Source organism: Entelurus aequoreus, linkage group LG04 (assembly GCF_033978785.1).
Source record: "Entelurus aequoreus isolate RoL-2023_Sb linkage group LG04, RoL_Eaeq_v1.1, whole genome shotgun sequence".
Lineage (NCBI taxonomy): Eukaryota > Metazoa > Chordata > Actinopteri > Syngnathiformes > Syngnathidae > Entelurus > Entelurus aequoreus.
The window spans coordinates 39165101-39186868 of record NC_084734.1 but is presented as its reverse complement, the minus strand read 5'-3'; the positions used below and the strand labels follow the sequence as shown (position 1 = coordinate 39186868).

Genomic DNA, 21768 nt, shown 5'->3' with positions numbered 1-21768 from the left:
ATAAGTGTACGTTATATGACGCATAAATAACCAACTGAGAACGTGCCTGATATCTTAACTTAAGATATTATGGTAAGAGTCATTCAAATAACTATAACATATAGAACATGCTATACGTTTACCAAACAATCTGTCACTCCTAATCGCTAAATCCGATGAAATCTTATACGTCTAGTCTCTTACGTGAATGAGCTAAATAATATTATTTTATATTTTACGGTAATGTGTTAATAATTTCACACATAAGTCGCTCCTGAGTATAAGTCGCACCCCCGCCAAACTATGAAAAAAACTGCGACTTATAGTCCGAAAAATACAGTAGTTTAGCAGCGCAGACTGGAGGGGGAGTGGTGCATGAACTGAACACGATGGCAAGATGGAGGATTCTGAATATCTGTTCAGAAAAGCAACAGAGCTACAATATTTATGAAGGTTGACAACATCAGAATTTTGTCCACAGCTGCAGTAGTGCTACACTGTTCTTTTTTTCTTTGCTCATGCATATGAAAGCTCTTGTGCAATTATACAATATTAGAATGTCTGCTTGTGACGAAACTGGATCTTTTTATAGAACTGAACTATGGTCAGGTAGGCTATAAATTCCTATTTTCTAACTGCTGGATTTGTGTGTTGTTGCAGCAAGACGACAAGTCAGGCAAAGAGATGATCTTGGATGATGGCGAGTGTCCGCTACAGACCTTCAGAGACTGGCCTGCTGACAGAGGTATAACTTTAATTGGACCTTCTTCTCTCACCTATTTCCTTTGCTTACACTGCCCCCTTCTGCTGCCGGCTACCATCGAGGCCCAAAAAGCGCCATTTGAACGACATCCTCTTGAGTGCAGGAGCACTCGTGTTCCAGCTGAAGAAGAGGCCGCCTGACTACCAGGGGAGAAAGCCGAGGAAAGTGGATGACAAGGCCTTGCGAGGGAAGGACGGGCCAGGCTCCTTGCCGCCTGAGAAACTGCCTTACCTGGTGGAGCTGAGCCCAGGTAGACCCACGCATACTCAATGCAATCATGCACACTTAATTAATGGATTTATTTTGATACACACATCATCCGTAAATAAACAAACAAGGCTGTAGTGACAGGTAGTGACCAACAGGTGTCAGTGTTGTCCATTCAAACAAGAAAAGTAGGGTTAAAGAGCGGTGAAGTTAAATAACATGTTTAAGAGTCCAGATGTTGTTGCTGCTTTAGCTTGGCAGACATCAATCACACTTTTGATACACTTATATGAAGTTCAACCAGCTGTTTTTCTTCCAACTGATTTGATGCCCGGTAACATTCCCTGTAATTTTATACGTTTTAGCCCAAATGTGAGGATGTTGAATCAGCGGTGAATAGTTAACAAAATACTAAACTGAGCCATGAGGCAGTTTTAGGGGCTTAGAACGCACTTCTTGGTGGTCACACAGTCAAAGCTCCTGGAGCGTGCACATATAGACAAAAATACAATAGACAATACTTGCTTAATGTGACCTTACAACCTGGGTCTTGACAAGCTTGTTTTGCTTCTGACCCCGCCTTCCCCCTCCCTGCCTGACTTGCACTAACACTATTAACCTCCAAAGGGAGACAATACTAACGAGTCATCCTCTGTCAGGGTTCACGTCTGCTGCAAAGTGCACTTAATTGGTTTACAAGGTTACGCTGCAATTTCACCCTCTGCAATTTCTATCTGTTTTCTTTCCCACTTTCTCATGGCATGGTGTGTGTGTGTGCGTGGGCGTGTGCGTGCGTGTGTGTTTGTGGGTGGGGCGTCCTTTGTGCATGTCTTCTACTTCCTGTGCCTGCCTGCCTGCCTGCCTGCCTGCATAGGGCGAGGGAATCACTATGCCTACTTCTCCTATCGGCACCACGAAGGTAAAAAACAAAACAAAAAAAAACACACATCACACACATGTGCCAGATATTTTTGTAGTAATATTTCTGCTTACACATAAAATATACACATTATAGTTTTGGATCTCATTATTGTGTGGTTTTTAAGCATTATGAAGTACTAACATATCAACATGTAAAGAATGTGTGTCGCTGCTTGACACTTTCTATTGGATTATTTTTAGAAACAGCACTCTGGTAAATGAATGGGTATCAGAAAAACCTCAGTTTTTTTCCTCCTAAAGAAGCCAATATCTTCCCTTTCTACTCTGTGTACTAATGTGCTTTTCTGCCATGACTAAACTTTGTTTTACTATGAATCAATAATAGCTTACACTAGTTCCTCCAACCGCTATTCAATTTAACTATTGTGCATCATATTCACCATCCTAATTGTTTTTTGAAAGTTAGAAAATAGAACAGTAAATAGTTACACATTGCACACAGTAACATTGCACACAGTAACTCACACAAACTTAAATCATATGGATGGATGGATGGTCGAAAAGCCAAAACACATATTATAAAAGTACCTACTTGTGCACAAGGCTTGACAGCAGGTGTGTCCAAACTTTTTCCATACATACTTTGAAAGGGTTTGTACATTACAAATGCTTAAACCAATGTAGTTTAATATGCAATTAATAAGCAATATGAACAAAACATCTAAGCTTTGTGTTTAAAGAGACAAAGCAAATTAGTGTAATTCTTAATTAATAATTGTATTTTAGGAATATACAAATGAGCTGTGGGCTACAAATGGCCACTGGTACATTTTACTACTGTCTTTAATTTAAGTGCCACCCTGCCTTGTGCTAAATATGACTGGTTTGTTGTGTGTTTGTGTGCTTTTTGCAGATGGCTCTGACTCACGGGACAAACCAAAGCTGTACCGCCTTCAGCACAGCATCACCGAGGTGGGCTCCGACTGCACAGACGACGGAGCCATCCAGGTAGAAGATGTTCATATGTCAGACTGGACTATGTTGTTTTAATTTGAAGTTCTGATGGGCCTGCTGTCTGATTCCACCTCCAGCTACTCGGGCCAGGCATCCTCCCCCACCACTGCAATCTGACGCACAGTGAGGGCATGGTGACAGTGACGCCGCACGGCCCCGATGCCGACATGTTTGTGGACAGCCAGCGCATCTCCGAGACAACCATGCTGCGCTCAGGCGCCACGCTGCAGTTTGGCTTATCGCACGTCTTCAAGTTTGTGGACCCGCTGTACGACCAGGGAGGGAAGAGAGAGCCGGCGTCCATGATGAGGAGCAGACACAAGTCTGGGTAGGGGACTCATTTTTGCTGCTCATGATGTGAAAGTCAGCTCCACCCCCTTGCTCCTTAGCACACATCTGCGAGGGGAGGAAAAAGACCAGGGTGGTGTTTGCAGATGAAGGGATGATGAGGTTTGGAGTTGGTAGCACTGGCGGGAGATGAAAAGGAGGCATTTTGGAGGGGGAGTTTGAAGAGGGAGGCCTTGGAGGGATCGGTGAAATGAGAGGAGAGCAAGAGCGGAGGTCGGGCGACGGCAGGCAGGCTGCTCTCTAATCTAATCAACATGGTGCAGGGTGTGGCCACCTCCTCAGCCTCCGTTCACACGCTCACAAAAAGACGCAGACAGCAAGCGCGTCTGATAAGAAGAGCAGCACAAGGATGAAGGAGCAACACAAATTTAAAATTGATTTGAAAGAACTCACAGAAGTTACTCACTGCTGCATGCATTCTTGGTAAAGTTGCTAAACTCTCTTTTCTGTTCATTACCTCCACCAAGGAGCTTTTATTTGTTGTGAGTTTTAGCGGGATTATGCAGACACCTTTTGCCAAGTCGATGCTTTCAAATGAAACAAGGGTTACCTGCTAGACTAATTTACTGACTCAGTTGTTTCATACATTCTTGCAGTCAGGTGACTTTAATTAGATTCACCCTGGAAGCAACAAAAGTGATCGTGTGTGTGCTCGGTTCCATTTGGAATGCTGCAAAACTTAAATAGTTCTGTTGCAAATGACAGACATAGAGAGTTTACATAAATATCCGCATTTGACTGGGAGGAATTTTTGATTGGATTTTCTCTTTTAAGGCATTGATTGACGTGTAAGCATTATTCAGAGCTCATATGTATGTCTAACTGTATGGTAACAAGTGTCTCTTTTCCCGGCTATGTTATTTGTGTCAGTGAGACCAGTTTTCTTTTCCTCGCAAACGCCACTGGAAAGTTTCACTGTAACATTTAGATTTTTGCTGCTTTTGACAGCTGGAAGTGATGTTTGGCTGCATAACCTTAAAAGTTCCACGCCAAGCGCAATGTGATATTCTTCCTGGTGCACACAATTCCTCGAACGTCATATTTTGGTGCTGGACTTTCTCCCCGTCCGACATGCGGATTGAGTCAAGCTTGTGTCATTCAAAGGTAAATTCTGTCAAGCTGTAATTGTGTCATTCCTCTTTGAAATGTTTAATGTTGGGAACATGCAGGGATTAGCTTGTGTTGATGCAATAAGAAACCAGCTGTTATCCTGTAGTGTGTAGTGTCACCTCACTTGCTCACCACAAATTTGTGGTTCAGCCAGGCTGCGTTCCAATTCTTTGCCTTGCCAGTTTATCGGAGCGGGAGACACATGGAAACATTTTGTCTGCACGACAAATCATTTAGCACTTTATTCTCGCCCCTCGTTTAGCCGGGATTGTCAGCGTTTAGTGGCATTGTGGCGTGCATTGTTTGCACCACACTTGGAATATTGCACAGGAATGCTGGCCTTACGCAGGCTGCGTGTAAAGTCCTCCCTGTTAATGACTCACAGCACAACTGCTTTGTATCTGTTTGTGTACCACGTGCATAGGTCTGACTGTGTGTGCCTCTGGATTAAGTCTGAGCTCTTGTTGTCGCTAATGAAAGGTCTAAACTGCTGCATTTGTGTCTGTGCTGCAGCAGTGTTCCTGAAACCACCTTTGAACTCCAGGGAGATATCCACAGTGGGGCTGCTCTGCCCACAAGCAAGGTATCAAACACGTACCACAAGTTTGTATGTTCAGTGGAGCACCTAAAGCAGGGGTATCAAAACTGAAGGCCATTTTCGGCTTGCAGGTTTTACTGGCCCTAAAAAGTAAATTAATTAATTATTAATTAGATGCATTATTACACAAATTTGCGTTGTCAGGATTGCTTTTAGCATCTGTAATGCACAAAATGCATGTCTATATGCAGTTTTTGTACTTGGCACACATATTTACTCTGGATTACGCTTGTGCGCTTTGCTGCTCCACAGGTACATATATAATGGTTCCTGCGGGTCATTAAAAAGCATTAAATGTCATTAAATAGATTTTGCGAAAAATTAAGGCCTTGAATGGCATTAAAAAGCTTTAAATAAAATGTCCAGATGCAGTTAAAACATTTCATACAATTGCAATTGGCAACAAAAAAAGACAAAAGAAACCACCGGACCCAGTTTTTCCAATTGGAAAAAAAAATGCACTTCTTGTGTTCATTTTAATTACAATGGTTAAAAATACTACAGTGATGAAAAATGTTTACTGCGTTTGAAATCGTTACTTGCATTATGTTATCATATATTATGGTTACAATAGTGTTCAATTTGGCCACAGTTATTGTAAACGTTATAACTACTAAACATTATCATTGTCAAATGCTAACAATTGTGGCTATACAGACAGTTGTATGCTTTTGACTATAGTATATATAGTAACGATCTGTTGTAGGACATAGGCATTAAATTATTTTTAAGTAGCATTGAAAAGCATTGAATTAGATTTTTTGATACTTGCGGAAACACTGTATATCGTTGTATTTCACTGTTTTCAGTTTTGATTTCAGTCGGTGAAATTTGGATTATGCTCTTACATCAGTGGGCCAGTGAACAATACGCTACCTCCAAAACCCTCTTACGTAGTGTGTAGTGTGCACCTTAAAAAAAAAATCCATCCTCCAGGTGCAGCGATGTGTACTGTAGAGTCTGTGATTGGTCAGCTTTTTTCTTTACATTACAGTGGAACCTCTATTTACAAACTTATCTGCTTCTTGAGCATGATTCATAAATAGAAAATCTTGTATAATGAAGTAGGCCTCGGCAATGAGTCCTAAAAATAAAATCTCAGATTTTTTTCGCAAAAAATTCGGATTTCCGATTTTTCCGATGTTTGTCCCCAACTTTTTAAAGAAACCATTGAATACAAATGACAGAGATAATTCCAAAAAAAAATTCTTTTATTTGGTCAAAAACTAGTATAGTAGATTGAAATGACACTGCTTACAACAAAACAACAAAGCAAACCACTCTTAGCAAAATTCTACTTTGTGTGATGTTGTTCTTTTTATAACAGATATAAATCACACTTAATATGGAATAATTTTCAAAGAACTAAATTAAGAGTTTTCTCTGGGAAGCAATACTTCTGCCTGAATAAAATACTATTAACAAAATATAGCATTGTATTATGCACGCAAATAAACAATAATCTCCAACATTGAGATCAATGAAGTGCAAACTTAATATTTCTGTCTTGAGTAAAATACTTCAGTAACTAAAAATGTAGTATAATATGTTGTATCCAAATAAATGATCAAATAAAACATTGAAAGGACTCTTAATTTGTTTCAATAAGTCAATAAGCGCAGGCTTTTTCATTCACACATCTTGGCGGTGTGCAGAGCGACTGCTTTAGTGATCGCTCTGTGCATTGGGCTTGTTTTTATCATACATGGTACTGTCATACATACATCCAGCATCCTTGTGTAAATAATTCCAACAAAATAAGCTGATTTTTAGCCCGTAGTTTTTGTTTGTTGCGGTCCTGTTTGCCTCATAAACAGTTGCATTTCCCGCACTTGACTGGAGGCTGCGGTTTCAGATGCCGGATTTAACTTTGTTGTCTTTTTTTAAACAAACTTTGCAGCGTGCAGTCATTTGTTCCACGCCTCTTGCCGCAAAATCTAATTACTCACAACACCTTTTACAACACAACATTTTTGTATTTTTTTTAAAATTGTGTGCAACAAAAAACTCAAATATATTGATAAAATCGATATATATCGGCCAAGCCTACAGTATATTGAAGCAAATTTCTCCATGAGAAACAGAGTAAATATGAATAATGGTTTCCAGCCACTACTTAAATCCATATTTTAGTCAACGTTTTTCCTCTCTGAACACAATATAAAGCGATATCAAACACATTTATAAAGGGGGAATTGCCACCTCAACTTTCTACTTAAACAACATCAACATTCTATTTGATAACAATGGCAAAAAACTACCGGTACTAGTTGAACTGTCTCTCTTCCTATGCAGCCGCCCTACACACACACACACACACACACACACACACACACACACACACACACACACACACACACACACACACACACACACACACACACACACACACACACACACACACACACACACACACACACGCATTGTCACAAGCCCTGTGATGCACTCACAGTTTGAAATCACACAACTCTTTAACTGTAACAGCCAGGTCGCTACCATGATTAGGAACAAAAATAAAGTCCACCTTGTTGTTGTGCTTTTGAAGAAAGGGGGAAGGGGGAAGGCAGTCGAGACAACGCTGCGGATACTTCCTTAATGTTTCAAACCACACATTGCTTGTCCATTGCTTGCTTTGGACTCATATTAAGATAGCGAAACACACTTAAAATGCACACAAAGTAGCAATAAGCTAAGTAGCTAACAACAGCCCTGCTCTGCTGACGAAGGTCAATAAGCCTGCCCACCAAGGCTATGCTGTTGCAGGCACTCATTGCTGCGCTGCAGGTACTCAATGGGTGAATGAAACGTTTGTTCACTGAGGCGAGGTTCGTACAACAAAGCATGTTTTTATTTGGTGTATGATTTGTAAATTGAAAAGTTAGTACAATGAGAGGTTCATAAATCGAGGTTCTACTGTATATCTTTAATTGCTATAGTTCGTTCACAAAAAAGGAAGCTAACGAGCTAAATTGCCGTTGCGTGTTGTTGTTGCTGGCATGAGTTGAAGTCGCGCCAAATGTGCAACCCCGACAAAGCAGAGTTGTCCAAAGTGTGGTTTGTTTTTTAGAAAAATTGAGCGAAATGGCACAATGTAAAGAGAAAAAACTGAAATGTTCAACTAAAAATGGAGCAAACATCCTTAAATGTTTCTGTTTATGGCCATTGGTGGAAAAAGTGTGACACCCCTCCACTAAAAAAATATGTGATTTAAGATTGGGGGAGACTTAGACTTTGTGTTTCAAACTACTGCCCATGGCATCATTACTGTACCACCACACCTCAGTTCCTTAAGAATCAAAACATTTGTGTTGTGTGTGTGTGCTTGTGCAGAGCTCAGGGAAGCTGGAAATGGAACGAGGAATGGTCAAGCCAATGATCAGAGGCGAGCTGCAGGACGGCAGGTAAGATACTTGCTACCGTAACTACTTCACCATGTTCTCAAACATCTTTTGATCCATCTCGCAAATCTGCTCCTGTTGTCCTTTGCCTCTCAGGTCTCATGACGTCTCAGCAGAGCGTTCAGAGCTGACTCTTCCAGCCAGCATCGAGTTTCGAGAAAATTGTGAGTATCAATAAGCTCTCTTCTAAAACGTTTGGTTCTTGGAACCACTGGTTCGTGTTGAAAATACTACTCAGTGGCCTAGTGGTTAGAGCAGGGGTCACCAACCTTTTTGGAACCAAGAGCTACTTCTTGGGTACTGATTAATGCGAAGGGCTACCAGTTTGATACACACTTAAATAAATTGCCAGAAATAGCCAATTTGCTCAATTTACCTTTAACTCTGTTATTATTAATAATTAATGATATTTATCTTTGTGGAAACACTGATCATCTTAATGATTTCTCACAATAAATATATATAGAAACAGATAAATATCAATATGCAACACTTTATTTTTATATTTTCTAAAAGTGCACATTTTTCAAATTGAACATTTTCAAATGATCACTTCTAAGACAGTCTTGTGAAATCACAATATCCCAGTTTAACTAGCTAACCACTAACATTTTTTAACAAATCATGAATTACTTTGCACCATGTTTGTACAAATAATAACTCAAGTAAAATACAAAAGTCAACTCTCAAATTTTTTAATAAATCATGTCACACTTTGAACTGGACACCAAATCTGTAATCTGTTTCTTTGTCAGTTAGTGAAGACCAAGTCTTTAAAATATTTTCTTGGATTTTCAAATTCTATTTGAGTTTTGTCTCTCTTAGAATTAAAAATGTCGAGCAAAGCGAGACCAGCTTGCTAGTAAATAAATACAATTTAAAAAATAGAGGCAGCTCACTGGTAAGTGCTGCTATTTGAGCTATTTTTAGAACAGGCCAGCGGGCTACTCATTGGGTCCTTACGGGCGACCTGGTGCCCGCGGGCACCGCGTTGGTGACCCCTGGGTTAGAGTGTCCGCCCTGAGACCAAACCCCGGCCGAGTCATACCAAAGACTATAAAAATGGGAGCCATTACCTCCCTGCTTGGCACTCAGCATCAAGGGTTGGAATTGGGGGTTAAATCACCAAAAATTATTCCCGGGCGCGGCTCCGCTGCTGCCCACTGCTCCCCTCACCTCCCAAGTGGTGATCAAGGGTGATGGGTCAAATGCAGAGAATAATTTTGCCACACCTAGTGTGTGTGTGACAATCATTGGTACTTTAACTTTAACTTTAACTTTCTGGAACTATAGGTTCCTGTATAAGTGAGTAGTTTGTGTGTCTACTGCATTTTACTGTCCAGGGTAGTTTGTACAAATCAGGCTGGTGATGTATGGATGAGTGGTTTATAACTTTTCTCCACAATGGCGGTCGTGTGTTTGAAAAATACATTTTAGAAACACCCCCGACGGTGTTGAACCAATCAGCGTTCGACAGCACAGCTCGCTCCCAAAAAGGTTCATGGTAGCTTCGAAAAGTCCCACCTAGCTAGGAGGAACTCCAAAAGGTTCCTGAAGAACTAAAACTGCCCGGGTAGTTTTTGGTGGAAACGGAGGGGAGCGTTCCTGAAAAAGTTCCTGCTGTAGAAAAGGGCCTAATGACTTAGGGTCCTATTCTCCCATGTGCTTAAGTGAAAAAAGGTGCTCAACTGCGTGGATTTTGGCTGCACGGTATTCTCCTACTCGACTTAAGTTTGTACTTTGCAGCCTTCATCCAAGATGCGCACTTTGGGTGGAGCAAGCCTTAAATGTGGGCATTCCCTGTCAAATCTGGTTTTCCACGTATTCTTCCATTGACTTAAGTACTTTTGTTCTTATGTGCCTCTGAGGCTGTAATAAGTCCAGCGGCCTGTGAAGGTAAACATTATATTTCACTTAAAGTTTGATTGCAGTTTACACCACACCTAATAAAATGATAAGATAAAAATACAGAAAACTATCAAATCTATTCCCTTCAGTTGTAACACCTAAACACATCCATTGAGATGAGCATGAAAGGGCCACAATGCCACTCTGTATTAAAGCCCCACTCATAAACTTTCAGTTTTGGTTGATTTTGGCGGTGCTAGTTGACCAAAGCGGTAGTGTTTTGAACAGCTCCCAGTCTCCCATCCAAGTACTAACCAGGCCCAACCCAGCTTAGCTTCCGAGAACTGACGACATCGGGCGTGCTCAGGGTAGTATGCGACCACGGCATAAGACGTGCCACATATATCTGCCACCTTTGGACATCCTGGGACGTTAAATGCACAATAATTTCGGTTGGACCCTGACCATTGAACTATGTGATTATTTAATAGAAATTGACGCTTGAGGAAGTGACCATCAACAATCGCTTTGTAAAACTCATTTGATCAAGAAGAATGTAGCAAGCAAAATAACACAGTACATTTTAATAAATTAATTCAATTTATTTTGACTGTTAATGTCAAACTGTCACTCTCCAACTTGCGTGCACACATGCGCACACATGAGATGCACATGCAGTTGTCCTTGCAAGCCCATCCGGACGCGTCACAGTTTTAAAAATATTTGTACGTAACACAACTCCTAACATCACAAATAAGGATGTAACGTAATGAAACTAACATATCATGGTTATCGCAACCAAAATTATCACGGTTATCATTATTACTGCTGTATTTTTGAATGTGCTCAAAAAGTACACTAAAGTCTTTTGACCAAGTATTTTTTTTTTTTAAATAACCAAAATAAATGGACAACCCACTATTTTGCATGTTTTGTGTTTCATATGCTTCACTGATAGTGTTTTAGTCTTAGTATTTTATCTGTTTTAATGGCTAAGCTTTTATTATTTTAAATATTGGTTTGCATCTTTGGGGAGTGCTTTAAAAATGTTAACAATATGTGTTTGTCTCTCTCCCCCTCTTTCTCTTTCCCACTCTGTCCCGCTCTCACCCTTACACTCCCTCTGTCTCCCTTCTTCCCTCGCTCTCTGGCCTTCTCTCTCCCTGTCCCACCCCATACAGCTGAAGACACCTTCCTGTCAGCTATCATCAACTATACCAACAGCTCTACAGTGCATTTCAAACTGTCTCCTACATACGTCCTGTACATGGCCTGCCGCTATGTCATGTCGCCCGCCTACCGGCCCGACATGTCGCCTTCAGAGAGGACGCACAAAGTCATTGCCATCGTCAACAAGATGGTGAGCATGATGGAAGGAGTCATCCAGGTGAGTGTCGACCACGTTTCTTCCTCTCCTCATCTCAGTTTAAATGCTCTCTTAATTTTACGGGTGTCTTTATTTTGGCCGTCCACTCTCACCTCATTTGGTCCCACAAGCACCCTCACCTGTGGTTGTCTTAAGACATGATACACGACGCACCTGTTGTCTGTCTTGTCACACTTTACCTCTGTTGTACCAGTCGTTGTCTGTCTTCGTCTTCCCACTAAGTTAACAAGTTAAAGTACCAATGATTGTCACACACACACTAGGTGTGGCGAAATGATTCATATAAGTCCAGGCTCAGCACAAAGCTACGCTCTAAATAATGGCTTTTCTCAACCCGGGTCGCCTGGAATGTTTTAATCATTCCTTACAGAGAGAACATTTATTTAGAATCAAAGGAATTTTAATATTTAAAAAAATGTTGCCTGGAAGCAGAGCTGCTCCTCATTTCAGACCTCTTTCTGACCAGATGTGCTTTGAATGTGATAAAGGGCGACATTTTCATTGTGTAAATTGTGTTAGTGTATATGTGTGGGTTACATGGCATTATCCATACTGTAGCTGTTGACGTGTTCTCTCTCTGTCCTGTAAATGTCCTTCCTCCTCCTCCTCCTCCTCCTCCTTTCTCCCTCCTCCATCCATCCAGGAAAGTCCTGAAGGGGATCAGGTAGGATAGCACGTCATGATATGGCTGCTACAGACTCGTCCACAGCTGTCTCTCACACTTTTTCCTCTCTTTCTCCCAGGACGGGCGATTTAAAATCTTATTCCTTTAATTTATATGTTTCATCCTGCACATTTAAACAACCCAAAACATCATTCTTAGCCTTTTCGGTGCAGTTTTCTAGTTTGTGTAATAGCCTCAGAGTGTTTTTTTAATGATATTTTAGTGCATGGATGCAATGCAGTTACTCTGTAATAGGTGCATGTGTGACATGAATGTCACCCACATGTCTTTCTCCTTCCACTTCACCAGCCTCACTTCCATTAATAGATTATTGATATTTACAGAAAATTTAATTCATTCATATATTGAATAAATAGTTTTGTAGGAAAAGCCATTCATTATGAAGTCAAACGTTTAGTTCATTCTTGTCGCCCAACCTTGTCAACTATCTTGGTTTCTTCTTCTTCTGCTCTTCCTTTTCTTTCATGCTTCTTTGTCCAACCTTTCATTGTTGTTGTTGCTGCTGCCTCTTTTATCTCAACCCTAACTCAAATGTCTATAAGAAAAAATTGCGGCCGTTATAATGCATCCTTCCACAGCTGGAAAACTAAGCAACAAGTGCAACATCCATCCAGACTAATTCCATTCAGCTTCCGGGACATGCCTGCCACTAAACAAAACAATCAAGAGACAAAACTCAAAACCAAAAAAAGAGCCAAACCAAGGCAACCATCTCTGTCCCATCGTTGCATCCATTCTGTGTGACATTACGCTTCCTTTTTGACTCGACAGCTTGGACGAGAGACGAGTCCATCTCTTTTTTAACGCTTAATTGTCATTTAGCGTCACTTTTCATTTTGGATGCACTCAGCTCCAGCTTTGTTCTCTTTGGTTTGTTTGACCTTTTTCAAGGCAGGGATAGATGAGTGCCCTCTCTGATTGTTGGGGACATGAATTAACCAATCAGCTCTCTAGACACCAAGCCCAGTCCTCCACTTCCTTGTCAAAGTTGATTTTTAACTTGCGTAAGATTACAATTAAGGAATAAGAAATACAGTAAATCTCTATTATTCATGGGGTTACGTTCCCAGACACTTTGCAAATTATTAATAATAACACACCCATTGAACAATTTCCCTTGTGGATCATTAAAGTTTGTCCAAGTCTAATTCTCAGAAGCCTTAAAAAATATTTAGACACACTAAACCCTACAGTATGCCTCCTACAATTTTAAATTGTGTTTTACACATTACGAAACAATTACAGGTCTTGTACTTGCTAAACATGTAATAACACAACATCACATCATGACAAAGCATCTTCCTGCTGTAAAATGTTGATGGCGCCCTCTTTTTTCCCCTGAAAATAACACCATCACGCAATTTTATATTTTAGTTAGCATAGAAATGAATGATTTACAATTAAGTTTTCCCACAGAGACGCAATGTATCTGTGGCAACATAATCGTCTAATTTGCAAAATATACCATGATGGTAAAGCTCAGTGTTTGTGTGTGGACAGAACTTTTTGGTTTGTGACCTAAAAAAATTTCTACTTTATTACATGTTTTTAAACGCTATTTAACAGCAGAACATTATGTTTTTAACTTAAAAATGTCATTTTGTGCAGTGGTAGACACAAAAACACTAATTTACAATGTTGCCTGGGCTCAATGTAATTGTGTGCTGACTTTATGTACAGTCATTGTACGTCTGCTATATCACTATAGAGATTAGGTCAGTGTCAGGAAACAGAGTTTTGATGCTATCTACTCTTCAAAGTTAGAACGACAAGCTACACTAACAGCCCCTGGATAAGGTGTTAGGGATTTTTTTGTATGTTTAAACAGACGCCAACTCATCCTTTTGCGGCCCAAATTTAGTTGTAGCGGCCTGCCACAATAAAACTTGACTGTATGGGAAACACTATAATTTAAAACCGTGAAAATTAATATGCAAATAAGTGGGGAGATAAATGAAGAACTACCGTATTCATCATGTGTCATGTCAATAGCGGACTCACTAATTGTTTTCCTTCTAGATTAATGTTTATTTTGTAGCATCAAAAAGACTGGAAATTATTTTGTTCAAACCCATGCACAGTTACTTAATTTTCAGTCATCTGATAAAACCCTTACATTCATTACCCAAGATGGACACAGTTTTGTTCATAGTCACAAAGTGGAATTGAAGAGAAGGTGTCGAGGAAGCTGGTGTCTGGTGACCTGATATGTGTGGACATGTGTATGAACTAACAAGGACTGGTCACTACTGTCTCCGCTGAGTGCTCAGTAATTAAGAATGAAGCTTTGCAGTACTTTATATTCACTGCCTGGCAGTAATGACCAATACTCATTTTGGTTGGGTGGGAGGGGAGTCAGTTGCGGGGAGCGGAGTGTGTGCAGGGCATGAGTCTATCCCTCAAGTAACAACTGCTACTTCTTGGCTGCCACTCAGACAGAAACCCCCTTCCCCATACCCTCTTCTTAACTCCTATCACTCTTATTTGGACTCCCATTAACAACTCATTTTTGTTTGTGTGTCATGTGGTGGATAACATTACAGAAACAGAAGAACATCGCAGGCGCGCTTGCTTTTTGGATGGCCAACGCCTCGGAGCTGCTCAACTTCATCAAGCAGGATCGAGATCTGAGCCGCATCACGCTGGATGCCCAGGACATCCTCGCCCATCTGGTCCAGATGGCCTTCAAGTCAGTTCACCTTACGGAGTTTCCTCAACAATAGGCAGATGGATGCAATTGTGACGTCTGTCTGAAATGTGTGCATTCAGGTACCTGGTCCACTGCCTCCAGGCCGACCTACACAACTACATGGCCGCCTTCCTGGACGACCCGGAGGAACACAATCCACAGAGGCCCAAGATAGGTAAACACAGCCATGAAGCTAACAAAAGAAATGTGACAACGCAGAAGGCCCTGTGAGGACACACAAAGCTAGTTATTGCTGGCATGCTACAGTGGCATGACGGTTTGTTGTGAAGTGAAGTGAATTATATTTATATAGCACTTTTCTCTAGTGACTCAAAGCGTTTTACATAGTGAAACCCAATATCTAAGTTACATTTAAACCAGTATGGGTGGCACTGGGAGCAGGTGGATAAAGTGTCTTGCCCAAGGACACAATGGCAGTGACTAGGATGGCGGAAGCGGGGATCGAACTTGGAACCCTCAAGTTGCTGGCACGGCCGCTCTACCAACCGAGCTATACCGTTGTGACATACGGCCATGAAAGCTGAAAGTTGGTCTCCCTTCGCCTATAACAACTTCTGTCTACCTTGCAGAGGACGTCTTGCATACCCTGACGGGTGCCATGTCGCTACTGCGGCGGTGCCGCGTCAACGCCGCCCTCACCATCCAGCTCTTCTCGCAGCTCTTCCACTATATCAACATGTGGCTCTTCAACAAGCTAGTGACGGACACAGATTCGGGGCTCTGCTGCCACTACTGGGGTGCCATCCTGCGGCAGCAGCTGAGCCACATCGAAGCCTGGGCCGAAAAGCAGGGCCTTGAGCTGGCCGCCGACTGCCACCTCAGTCGCATTGTTCAGGTAAGAGGAGACAACATTAACCACACTTTAATGAGAGCACTTGCTAACCCATTAGTTAATTAGTTAGTTTTTAACCTCTTAATCTATAAGCTCTAAAGGGGAAACTTTGGTGGTTATTGTATATAAAAATGTACAGGTCGTTGCTACTGGATAAGAGTAAATAAAGCTGCTTGTTCAGTGAGTTTTAGCGATAGAGGAATGTGTACCATTGAAAGAGCTAAGTGTTGGCTTTCAAGCTCTGCTAATGTTTTTGGTTCATGAAATTGTACACTGGTCTAAGACTATTAGCTTGTTTTCGACATTTTCCTATTTAAATGCTTTTGATTTGAGTTGTCTTCTAAAATTTATTTAGTTGAGTATAGCATGTGAATATTGATGCAAGTGTTTCAAATGCAACCCCCTATGACCATGAACTGCAGTTTTAAAAAGTTTGACATATTTATGACATCATTAATGCCTTGATAGTCACCAATGCAACATCCGTGGAGAAGGAAATAAGCATTGCTCAGCATGTTACATGCGTGTGTGTTTTCCAGGCCACCACACTGCTGACTATGGACAAGTATTCCATGCAAGACGTTCAGAACATTCACAGCACTTGCTTCAAGCTCAACTCCCTGCAGCTCCACGCTCTCATGACCAATTACCACTGTGCTCCCGACGAGCCTTACATTCCACCTGTAAGTCAAACAAAGCTTTCAAATCGGTATGCTACTTTATAATTATTTGCCGTCATTTTCTTTTTCACGCATAGGAGCTGATCGACCACGTGGTGGCGGTGGCTGAGAACACTGCTGATGAGCTAGCAAGGAGTGACGGCCGGGAGGTCCAGTTGGAGGAGGACCCCGACCTCCAATTGCCTTTCCTCCTACCTGAGGATGGCTACTCCTGCGACGTGGTGCGCAACCTCCCTAATGGTCTGCAGGACTTCCTCGACCCACTGCTGCAGCGAGGTAGATTTTTAATAATTTACTTTTTAATTGGTTGTTTTAATACTGTATTAGACACTCAGTGACTTGATCAAACTCTATGTATACTGTAGGAGCCTAAATGCTGTTTGAGTTAATTTACATTTTATGGAAGGTGCTTTTTGTTTATTCATACAAAATGGGACTATTTACTTTATTTGCATGCTTAGAATAATCATAAGGTACGCTTTATTTGTAATTATTACATTTGTCTAAATAATTTGATGATGTAACTGTTTAAATTGCCTATATGGCGGAAGGATCTGTGTGGTAGGTTGGTTTTTTGGACACAGTGCATTATGGGTAAGGACAGTCAGGTGCGTGGGAATTGAGCCACACAGTTTTTTGACCTCACTCTTACTTTTTCTAACTTTTTCTTGCTGTAACAAACTCTGTTTATTTTGCCATTCATTTGTTCCCACATCGTTATTGTTTTAGGTTTTTGAATAATTAAGTGACAATAGTAAACGATACAAAACGAAGAGGAGCGTCTGGAGTTTGTTTGTTGTTGCCGCAGCAAGCGGAGCCAGGAGAAAGTAGAGGAGCGTCAAGCTAAAGGCTTAATTTAGGAATCTACATTTTAGTCAAAAAAACTTGCTCTTTGTGGATTAAGAGGAACGTGGAATCGCCTGACTGGAAAGGAACAGAGGAACAAGCCTGCAAGAGGACGCGCAGGTACGTGAGTGCACGCTGCTTGAAAGTGAACGAGAGAGAGAGAGAGAAGCTCGTCCGGGTGCGACGCTGCAGCACATCAGCATTTTTTATTGACTCGTTGTGGAAATATTGGCTTGTTATGGATGCGCAAGACAGTGGAAAAGGGACAGTAAAAATGACAGACAAGGCTGTAGAAGAGCACAATGTGAGAAAGATGCAGGAGCGCACTGGCTCAATTGACTCGCTTGATGACGCAGATTGAGCACTTAATGGAGGAGGATGCTAATGTGGACGCTGTAAAAAATCAGCTTCGTGTGGACTTTAGTGGCTTGCAGCAAGAATTTTTGGATCTTAATTCTGATGTTCAGAAATTCATGTCTGAGCAGGAGTTTGTGGAAGATCAAAACAACTGGTTTAATCCAAAAAATAAAATGATGGAGGACTTTTTCTGGAAATGTGAGGAGTGGATGAAAGATGTTTTTAAGCGTATTGAGCAAGCGGAAGAGTGCTAGAGATAGTCGCTCTACATCAACAAAGCGGACCGCTAGAAGTCAAAGTAAAGCTGCATCACGAAGCGGAAGTTCATGTTCTTCATATTCTTCTGTCAGATTAAAAGCGGAAATGGAGCGTGCATCATTGAAAGCAAAGGCAGCAGCTTTACAAGAAAAGCTGGCCATAGAACAGGAAGAAGCTGCAATAAAAGCTCGAAAGGAAATGCATGCAATGCAAACCGCACTTGCTGAATGTGACGCTAAAATGGAGGTTTTACAAAACTACGAAAACACACAAGAAGAAGACGGTATCAATACAGCTGATGAGAAGGATGTTAGAAGACTTACTAGCCCTAACACACAAGTACCACCACCCACCTTACCAACACGTAGCATTAAACATAATGCTCCCCCCACAGCTATTCAAATGACTACATTTGCACCAAAGACTGAAATAAAAGAACAGCCGGCACTAAAACTTGATGGGCTTTGCCAAGCAATTTCTCAGCAAGCCAACGTCACAGAGTATCTCGTGAAGAGTCACAAGGCATCTCTACTTCCAGATCTTTCCATTCCAACATTCAAGGGTGACCCCCTGGAATACAAATCCCTTATTGGGGCCATAGAACATGGAATTGAAAGCCGCACTAGTGACAACCAGGATCGTCTTCAATTTGTGCTACAGTATACAAGTGGACAACCACATGAGTTGGTTAAGAGCTGCATCCATATGGAATCTTCAACAGGCTACACTAAAGCAAAACAAATGTTAAAGGAGTTTTTTGGTGATGACTTTAAGATAGCAGAAGCCTACATAACAGAAGCCATGGAGTGGCCAACAATCAAGCCAGAAGACGGCTTTGCCCTTCAGTCCTTCGCATTATTCCTAACAGGCTGCTCTAACACAATGACAGACATTAACTACATGGAGGACTTGGACAACACAGCTAATATAAAGGCACTAACAAACAAACTTCCATATAAACTCAGGGAACCTTGGAGGAAGTTTGCATGCGACTTGCAAGAAAGAACAAAGACAAGAGTTAAGTTTAAGAATTTTGTGGACTTTGTAAACCGGCAAGTCAAGTATCTTTTGCATCCGCTCTATGGGAACATAAAAGAAAACACCATGGACACGAAAGATTCTGTGAGACAGAAAATAAAACCACAATATGTAGAAACCCTCAAACCAAAAAAGGTGTTTACAACGGTCGTTGTGCCCCCCAAGACAGAAAATGATAACCACATCATAACAAAAACACGAACAGTTTCAGTGGACTTTAGTGGAAAACCTTGTGTTTATTGTAATGGAGAGCAACACAGCCTTACAGTTTGCAAGAAATTCAAGAGCAAGCTACACAAAGACAAGATTGACTTCTTGAGAAGCAAAGGTGTATGTTTTGCATGTTTAAAGCATGGACATATGAGTAGTAGCTGCAAACAAAAACTTGAATGTCAAGAATGCTCTAGACTGCATCCCACATTATTACACATTGGTCATAAAGACTCCAGAGAACAAACCGCAAAGGACAATTGTGAACAGCAATCAATATCAAGTGCCATTGTAAAAACAACTGAAACCTGTGGTGTCACTGGGGCCGGTAGAGAAGATTGTGTTCTTTCGATCCTTCCCGTGTACATCAAGGCACAAAAAGGAACCAAGACCGTGCTCACGTATGCCTTTCTGGACCCAGGTAGTTCAGCTACTTTTGCCACAGAGTCACTGATAAACCAACTGAATGTGAGTCAACGCAATGTAAGCATCTCGTTGCAAACAATGGGAAATGACACTGTCGTGAACACAAGCATCGTGACTGGTTTGGAAATCAGCAGCTTGGACGGAAAAGAGTTTGTGGAACTAAAGGAAGTGTATTCACAGAAAGACATTCCTGTCTCTAAGGACAATATTCCCCGACAAGAGGATATTGATAGGTGGCCACACCTAAAGGAGGTGAGAATACCTAATATTAAAGCCAAGATTGGATTACTCATCGGAGTAAACGTTTCAAAAGCGATGGAGCCACTTCAAGTGGTTAAAAGTGTGGATAATGGACCATACGCTGTGAGAACGATGCTAGGCTGGACAGTAAATGGACCACTCGGAGGTGGAAGTGACAGAACTGCAATTGACAAATTGACAGGAATTACTGCAAACAGAAACTCAGTGGTGAAGCTTGAGGAGCTTTGGCAGCTGCAGTTCAAGCACGACTTTCCTGATGCTGGACAAAATGAAAACATTGAGATGTCCAAGGATGACCATCAGTTTATCAGTATGGTGTCTCAAACTGCAGTAATTAAAGATGGCCACTACAATATTTGCCTTCCAGTGAGGAAAAATCCTTTGTCTATGCCAAATAACAGGGCAATTGCAGAGCAACGTGCACTGAACCTACGGAAGAGATTTTCAAGAGACGTCAAGTTTTACCAAGAGTACGTGGCATTCATGGATGACCTTATAAGAAAAGGTTACGCAGTAAATCTTGAAGGTGAAGAGCGCAAACCTGCTGAGGGGCGAACATGGTATCTGCCTCACCATGGAGTAAGACATCCAACCAAACAGAAGTTGCGTGTTGTCTTCGACTGCGGCACAAGCTTTCAAGGTACTTCACTAAACCAACAGCTTCTGCAGGGACCTGACCTCACCAGCTCACTAATAGGGGTCCTTATAAGATTTCGCCAGGAGTCTGTGGCGGTTATGGCGGACGTGGAAGCCATGTTCCATCAGGTTGGAGTAAGCGATGAAGACACTGATCTCCTGAGGTTTCTCTGGTGGCCTGATGGAAACTACGAGCTGGATCTCGTTGAACACAAGATGTCGGTTCACATTTTCGGCGCAACATCATCACCAAGTGTTGCAACCTTTGCACTTCAAAAATGTGCAACAGACTTTGTGGACAAGTTTGGACAGGAAACATCAAGGTCTGTAAACAAGAATTTTTACATGGATGACTGTCTTAAGTCAGTTGCTGATGAAGATACAGCCATCACCCTGTGTGCTGAGTTGAGGAAAATGTTGGCAAAAGGAGGATTTCGGCTGACAAAATGGTCAAGCAACAGCAGGAAGTTGCTTAACTCGATCCCAGAAAAGGAAAAAGCACAGGGTTTTCAAGATCTGGACTTGGATGAGGATTACCTGCCAGTGGAGAGAACATTAGGCATCCAGTGGTGTGCCGAATCAGACCAATTCAAGTTCAAGATGAACCTCAAAGATAGACCATACACTAGGAGAGGATTGCTTTCCATAGTAAGTTCAATTTTTGATCCTTTGGGCTTTCTGGCTCCAGTAATATTGCCTGCTAAAAGAATTCTGCAAGATCTATGTCGGCAGAAGTATAGTTGGGATCAAGACCTGCCCGACACAGTGATTGAGAGATGGAAAAAGTGGATCTCAAGTCTGTCACAGCTTGAAAATTTTGGAGTTGACAGATGCATCAAGTTAAAGCAGTTTGGTGTGCCAGCCTTTGCGCAGCTTCATCACTTTGCTGACGCAAGTGAAGATGCCTACGGAACCATAAGCTACTTGCTGACGCGCTTTTCAACAGGTGAAGCGCAATCCACCTTGATCATGGCAAAGACAAGGGTGGCGCCCCTAAAGTCTCCGACTATTCCTCGAATGGAATTGACTGCAGCCACAGTTGCTATAAAGATGGATAAGCTTCTGAGAAAAGAGCTTGAACTGGAGATCCAGGAGTCTATCTTTTGGACAGATAGCACGGCGGTGCTCAAGTACTTGAACAGTGAGTGTACCCGATTCAAGACGTTTGTTGCAAACAGGGTCGCGGCAATCCTGGAGCACTCTCAGACATCTCAGTGGAGATATGTTAACACCACTCTGAATCCCGCTGATCACGTCTCAAAGGGACAGACCGTGGAAGCATTTTTGAAAAATGA

The 21768-nt window shown here is 41.6% G+C and overlaps 1 protein-coding gene across 11 annotated transcripts in view; it reads left to right on the top strand.

Annotated features, from left to right (window-relative positions):
- Positions 1 to 21768, top strand: part of afdna (afadin, adherens junction formation factor a) — a 124731-nt gene that overhangs the window by 58451 nt on the left and 44512 nt on the right. For 8 of the 11 annotated variants that reach the window (XM_062044852.1, XM_062044857.1, XM_062044856.1 and 5 more), the window contains exons 7-21: positions 640 to 724; positions 846 to 992; positions 1824 to 1868; positions 2745 to 2839; positions 2923 to 3173; positions 4817 to 4886; positions 8232 to 8302; positions 8396 to 8463; positions 11329 to 11534; positions 12178 to 12198; positions 14763 to 14908; positions 14989 to 15083; positions 15499 to 15764; positions 16301 to 16444; positions 16519 to 16717. In XM_062044852.1, the coding sequence (XP_061900836.1) occupies positions 640 to 724; positions 846 to 992; positions 1824 to 1868; positions 2745 to 2839; positions 2923 to 3173; positions 4817 to 4886; positions 8232 to 8302; positions 8396 to 8463; positions 11329 to 11534; positions 12178 to 12198; positions 14763 to 14908; positions 14989 to 15083; positions 15499 to 15764; positions 16301 to 16444; positions 16519 to 16717 (1909 nt within the window). The remainder of the gene's footprint in view (positions 1 to 639; positions 725 to 845; positions 993 to 1823; positions 1869 to 2744; positions 2840 to 2922; positions 3174 to 4816; positions 4887 to 8231; positions 8303 to 8395; positions 8464 to 11328; positions 11535 to 12177; positions 12199 to 14762; positions 14909 to 14988; positions 15084 to 15498; positions 15765 to 16300; positions 16445 to 16518; positions 16718 to 21768) is intronic. The other 3 variants (XM_062044855.1, XM_062044853.1, XM_062044861.1) reach the window with 3 other exon arrangements.